The sequence below is a fragment of the Grammomys surdaster genome, unplaced genomic scaffold (assembly GCF_004785775.1).
Source record: "Grammomys surdaster isolate TR1022 unplaced genomic scaffold, NIH_TR_1.0 123593, whole genome shotgun sequence".
NCBI lineage: Eukaryota > Metazoa > Chordata > Mammalia > Rodentia > Muridae > Grammomys > Grammomys surdaster.
In genome coordinates this window covers 128,144-134,444 of record NW_021618799.1, presented here as the reverse complement: position 1 = coordinate 134,444, position 6,301 = coordinate 128,144, and the positions used below count along the sequence as shown (strand labels likewise).

The 6,301-nt window shown below is 46.1% G+C and overlaps 1 protein-coding gene across 1 annotated transcript; it reads right to left on the bottom strand.

The window, feature by feature from the left end:
- Positions 1-2,726: 2,726 nt before the first annotated feature.
- Positions 2,727-4,751, bottom strand: LOC114636346 (secretoglobin family 2B member 2-like). The gene is made up of 3 exons (XM_028784481.1): positions 4,691-4,751; positions 3,821-4,002; positions 2,727-2,822 (listed from the first exon to the last, which is right to left on the bottom strand). Exons 1-3 carry the CDS (start codon positions 4,749-4,751, stop codon positions 2,727-2,729), a joined length of 339 nt encoding a protein of 112 aa, XP_028640314.1.
- Between the last annotated feature and the right edge of the window lie 1,550 nt (positions 4,752-6,301).

The following is a 6,301-nucleotide window of genomic DNA, read 5'->3' as shown; positions in this document are numbered from 1 at the left end:
TACTAGGATGGATGTAACAAGTTGGAGATGGTCTGTTTGCTAAGTAGTCATTGGTTTACCTGTGAGATCTTTGTCCCTGGGGAGGTCATTTGGTCTTTCTAAGGACCAGCCAACATTCCTTAGGAAGCCTTAGGTGTTTTCATGTCACATCAGGAAACAGATGAAAGTCTCCATGCTTGCCAATCTTACACACCGAGCAATGTTTCCTGTTTGTATGACTTCCGGTCCCTCAGCTTGTCCACCAGCACTTGCTCTGTTCAACTTGTCTTCTCAATTTCTGCTACTATTATACAGAATAAGACTTGTGCTATTATGCTCTCTGTCCATTATAACTAATGGAGTTCATCATTTTTCTTAACATTGCTTGCCATTCCTCTCTCATTTAGCTGTGTGGCTGCTGTTTTGTGTGTGAGTGTTTGAGGGAGAGCAGGCATACACATACCACAGTGTGTGCATGGTCAGAGGACAATCCTCACCCATGGTTTAGGACAGGTCTCCGGCAGTCTGACTTTGTGGACTGCTGGGCTAACTGGTCTACAAACTTCTTGGAATTCACCTGTCTTCATCTCTCGACAGGAGCACTAGGACTACAGACACATGCTGCCAAGTCTGGCTTTACATGGATTCTGGGTGTTGAACTCAGGTCCCCAATAACACACAGGAGCACTCTACCCATTGAACCTTCTTTTTCCTTTCACTGGACATGAACTCCTAGCTCTGTCTGCATTAAAATGTTTGTTTCTTATTAAGTTTTGGGTTTCTTTTAAGGAATTATTGATTTCATGGATATGAGTACACTGTTGCTGTCTTCAGACACACAAGAAGAGAGCATCACTGTAGGAGTGATATTTAGAAAACTGTACCTGTTCTAACTTGTTCCTGGGAAACCACCATGTTCCTGCTGCTCCTCAGCTCCAACTAGGGCTTCAGCTAGCTGTATGAGCAGGCCCTGGCACCCAAGAGATGCCAGAGTGTTGTATGGCTCTGCCAATCCACCATGCTGCATCCACAAAGTTCAGTTGAATCCCTGTGGGAAAATCCGGGGTGGAAACCTGGTTGGGGGGTCCATCCTGGAAGGTCTCAATAACTCGAGAAGTCTGTGGGTTCCAAGGGCTGGAAGCATTGGAAACGACACACCCCAACGATGCAAGAAGTCCATGCATTCCAAGAGTTTTTATTGCCATGGTGTGGTAGTTGGATCTGGATGTGCACTCCCCAGTCTAAGCCAGGGCAGGCGTGACTTAAATAGGGAAGGGGAAAGAGGAGGGGCTGGGAAAAGGAATAACTAAATTTAGCTATGCCCCCTGGCCTTTAGGTAACTCATGAATATGGAAATCTCTTGAGGCTGAAGCTTGTAGTCATGACCTCTCTAGCCAAAAATGACTGCAAGCTGCAGATCAAATGGAGATCACGCCATGTGTCAGGAGCCTGGATTCTGTGAGGGCAGTGGAGTAGATGACCATCCCTCAGAGGCAATGGACACCTGTTGGGTCTCCAGGCTATTTCCAGCCAGGGCTTCGACCAAAACCAGCCATCCTATCATGGTCCTACAAATCCCAGACAATATCTGCCATCAGTACCCAGTAAAAAAGAGACTCTTAAAGCTTAATGGTTATCGAAAGGATTTATGTATTTAGAAATGCTCAATTAATAAGATGCCCATGCAATTAGAGTTGTTACCCAATATCTAATCTTTTGATAAAAGTTGCTACACAGGACAGCTTTCAACCCATTGGTGGATCTCCATGGAGGATAGCCTCATTCTTCTCATCAACTTCCTCTATTTTTCCCTCCCCTTCCATTTTCCTCCCCTACCCTTCCTCTCTTTCTATCCCAGCTCCATTCCTCTTCTACTGCCTAATCACCAAGCTCCACTGTGAATACAATGTAGCATAATAAATATCCTGCTTCACATCACAGATAGTTGTGAGACACCATGTGATTCTTGGGAATTGTACTCAAATCTGTTGGAAGAGCAGCCAACTCTTAACTGCTAAGCAATCTCTCCAGCCTATTGGTTTTGTTTTTGACACAGGGTGTCTCTACATAGACATGGCTGTCTTGGAACTTGCTAAAGCAACCAGAGTGTGCCAAATGTTGACTCTCACACGCAAACCAAGAGAATCTGAGAAGCACCCATGTGATCCCTGAGTTACTCCACGGTTATAACTGGACATAAGGAGCCCACAGTCTTGTGATAAAGCTTGGAGTCAACACATGAGTTGAGTGTCTGTTCACCTCCTTTGTTCTGCCAGCCTGGTGAAGCCTGTGGCTGCTTACATGCTATTTACCATCAGACAACCCCAGTCTCAACAGTATTATACAACTGAGTAAACTGAGCGCAGAGGCTCACACTTATAATGACAGCACTGGGGAGGAAGACATGGATCTATGTTAGTTCCAGGGCAGCCTGGGCTACAGAGCAACAAAAAAGAAGGGTACAGTGGCTCTCCCATTATCACATGACTAGTCAGTGGCACTCATCGTGGTCTATGTGACAACACAAGTCATTTCTCTCACTGTCTCCTGGATCCACTGAAGACCTCACAAGATCCCTGTTCAGCACAAAGACAGGGCACAGAACAGAGCTTCAAGCATTTATTAGACTGAAGGATGAGGGCACAGGTGTCAGGAATCCAACTTCAGGAGAGAAAGAGGACAGATCTACAAGATAGCACTTGGATTAGACAAGTTGCAAAGATGCATTGCCTAAAACCCATTAACTTCTAATACACCCAAATCTTGGACAACCCATTCTTAATTTTCATTGCAAGTTGGTCGCCATAGTATGTCTTGCATTCTGTGCTGAGGAGCAAGGATTTCTGGAAAACAAAAAGAGACAGGGACTTAGGTGGCTACAGACAAGGTGCAAGACCTCAGCAGGGCTTCCCAGGCACCCAGGATGAGATCATTCCTCATCCACAGGAAAGAAAATCTCCTGCAGTGATTCAGTATGCAGCAACAAAGTCTGCCTTAAGGAAACTTGAGCCCACCCCCAACCTTCAGGAGGAAGCCTGAAAGCTGCCATAGCCAGGGAGGGGAGAAGGGGAGAAGGCTCTGGGAGGCATGATGGGGACTTCATCTAGAGAGAGAGAAGATGATAGCTGAGTATGAGTTTTGGTGATGTCTCCTATACCTGAGGACATCTCTCTAGGCAGATTGGCTGAATGGTCACATTAAAAATACATTCCCCTGTGTCGGAGTGTTAGAAGAAATTTCTTTTTGGGTAGCACTGTGGTTTAGAAGGACCTGGCACTCAAACTAAAAGTATTTTGAGAACAGAACAGAGCTGCACCATTCAAAATATTCATCTCTGCAACCCAGATATGATTGAAACAAGAGATATCAGGAGACAGCTGAGGTGAACAGCTGCAGACACTCTTGGTGTGGGGTGGCATTTAAGACATTGAGGGAGGTTCTGGCTGTAGCTCAGAAGATGCCAGCAGAAGGGGAATCATCTGAGGCAGGGGAGTAGACTGAAGGGGGATTCTAAAAAGACACTGGGAAGTAGAACGAAGTTTCATGCATCTTAGTGTAGAGCTGGGGGTACCACACGTGTGCAGAAGTCAGACAATGAGTCCCCTGTTCCTACTATGAGTGAGAACCCAAGGTTTACCCAGCATGTGGGAGTTAATTGCAGGAACATGCATGGAACAGGCTGGATGTGTACCTGGAATGCTGCTTTGACATGTGCTGTGGTGGGCAAGGATTTGAGTTCTTGGTTGCTGGTCACCTACACATCTTAATAGTTGCATTGATCATTTGTACACAGCCTTCTACCATTTGCTGCATGGGTGAGTGGAGGTAGCAAGGACATTACCATAAATTTCGCATCTTGAAGTTTAGCTTTAAATCCTGCTTCCTTGTAGCAGTCCTGGATTTTTTGAAAGGCTGCCTTTTCCTCTTCAGTAGGTTCAAAAAAAGAAAGTTCCTTCTTCAACCACAAACTGCTTCCAGAGACAATCTTCGAATAGATACCAAAGAAAGGAACGCATGCTTCTGCTACAGACACAGACAGAAAAACATCCTTAACAGATCACAGGCTGGGAAATGGAGAGATGGCTCAGTGGTTAAGATCCAGAGATACTGACTTCAATTCCAAGTAACCACATTTTGTCTCAAACCATTTGAAAGTGGATCTGATCCAGTCTTCCAGTGTGTCTTAAGAGAGCCAGAACGTACTCATGTATGTAAAAATGAGTGGCTACATCACTGGGAAAAGAGATAAAGAAAGGGAGAGAGAGAGAGAGAGAGAGAGAGAGAGATCTGACAGACTCAGAGGCTCATGTTACCTTGCCTCAATCTACAAATGTCTTAACTGATCTTGCCCACAGTCCTGCCCTCCCAAAGGCTGCAGCCTCCCAGATGCAACATGGATTGCACAAGACACACGATTCTAGCAGGAAAAGATACACAAGTGGACAGGCCTCCATATCTGACCTTAATGAAATTCACACACTTGCCCTAGCTTCAACTGTGTATCTAAAGGCCCTTCGTCATGACCATCATCACCAGCACACCTATGTCTCCCTGTCAAACCCACCCAACTGTTGTCACCCTGAGCAGAAAGCATCAACATTCTTCTGTAGATCCTTGCCAGTGGCCTCCTGAGGACCCCTAGATCTATCTCAGGCCCCACTTAGAGATGTACATGAGACTGAGATGGGTTAATCAAGGGTCCTGGTCTCACCTGTCCGGAAGCCCAGCTCTCCAATCACCAGAAAGGCCAGTAGAAGAAGTGTCCCCTTCATAGTGGAGAGTGCTAAATGCTCTTCTCAGAGCAGATCCACTTCCTTATAAAACATTGTAGCCCTTTCCCCAGTCAAATCCACACCAACCCTGCCTCCCAGGAGCTCCAAATACCTTTGGCAAGAAAATAGCATCTCTGGATCACCTTCCCACTTGCATAGAGCCATGAGGATACAGGCCCCTCACAATCTTAAGAACAAATAGCCTGAGATAGCCTGATATCATCAGTTTTAGGAGAGAAGAAACTATTCTGTTTCTGTTTGTACCTTTGCCAAGAAGGGCTTAGAGCTGCCCTTTGTAAGCAGCCGAAGTACTGAGCCAAATGTCCTGTGGTCCTGTCCCTCTTGCCACCTCTATTTCCTGGTCACACTCCTCACCTCTCCTGGCTCCAATCCTCAAAGCTGCTGATGTTTTTGAATTGGAAGCTGAGGATATGAAGGCACCATCTCCCATTGATGACTCTCAGCCAGGGTAGACCCTGGCCATGTGGGCATCCTCGGGGGCTGGTGATGTTTTGTACCACAAATTCTGCTCCACTCCACAGTTGCTCATTCCTGTTGTCCTGCTCACCTTGTCCCCTCTTAGCTCTGTCAGTAAGCATGTCTCAAAGATATTTGAACAGCAGAGTCCATGTGGTGAGAGCAGTGAGCAGTAGACTGAGGGATTCACCACTGTACATAGAGACTCGGTTGTCCACCACCTATATGCTAATGTTGACTGCCTGGCTGTAAACTATACTGCTCCACAGGCCACAGGCAGTGCTGTGTGTAGACAGTCTCAACTTCAGACCAACCTACTTACCCTAAGGAAGACATTTTAGCACAAAGGAGATTGTCAGTTGTACTACCCGTTTATTGAGTCAGAGAGCTCTTAAATGCAAGCTCACCCAGATCGCAGCGTGTGATGGTTAATCTTGATGATCATTTTGACTGAGTTGAGAGTTGCAATGGAAACAAAGCTCTGAGTGAGAGTTTTTAGGCTAGGTCAATTGATGTGGGTAGATTGACTTTCATGTGGCAGTGTGGACTATGAACATAGATGGAGTGGAAAGGGGACAACAAACTGAGCAGAACCATTCATGCCTCTCTGCTTCCTGACTGTAGCTGTGACCATCCACCTCCAGTGTCTGCACTGTGCCTACCTCACTGTGATGGACTGTGTCTCTTCAAACTGTGAGCAGAAACTGTGCTTCTCACCTGGCATTTGTCATTAGTTCCCTACAACAGTGGTAGAGTATTGTTTATAGCATGTACGAAGCCCTGGGGTTATTTCACAGCACCACACACATAAATAGGGTCATCCAATGAGATGGATAAGTGTGACGCGCCGCCTCGCCGAAAAGGAGAACACGCCACACTTCAGGATTCTTCTGACAGCAATTTACTGGTTACAGCAATTTCAGATGATGTTACAGCTCTTAGATGGTGTTACAGCTCTTAGATGGTGTTACAGCTCTTAGATGGTGTTACAGCTCTTGTAGATGGTAGTGGCGAAGGACCCAGAACCCCAGAACCCATGGGCTTATATAGAGTCCTGGGAGCACTTACTGCAT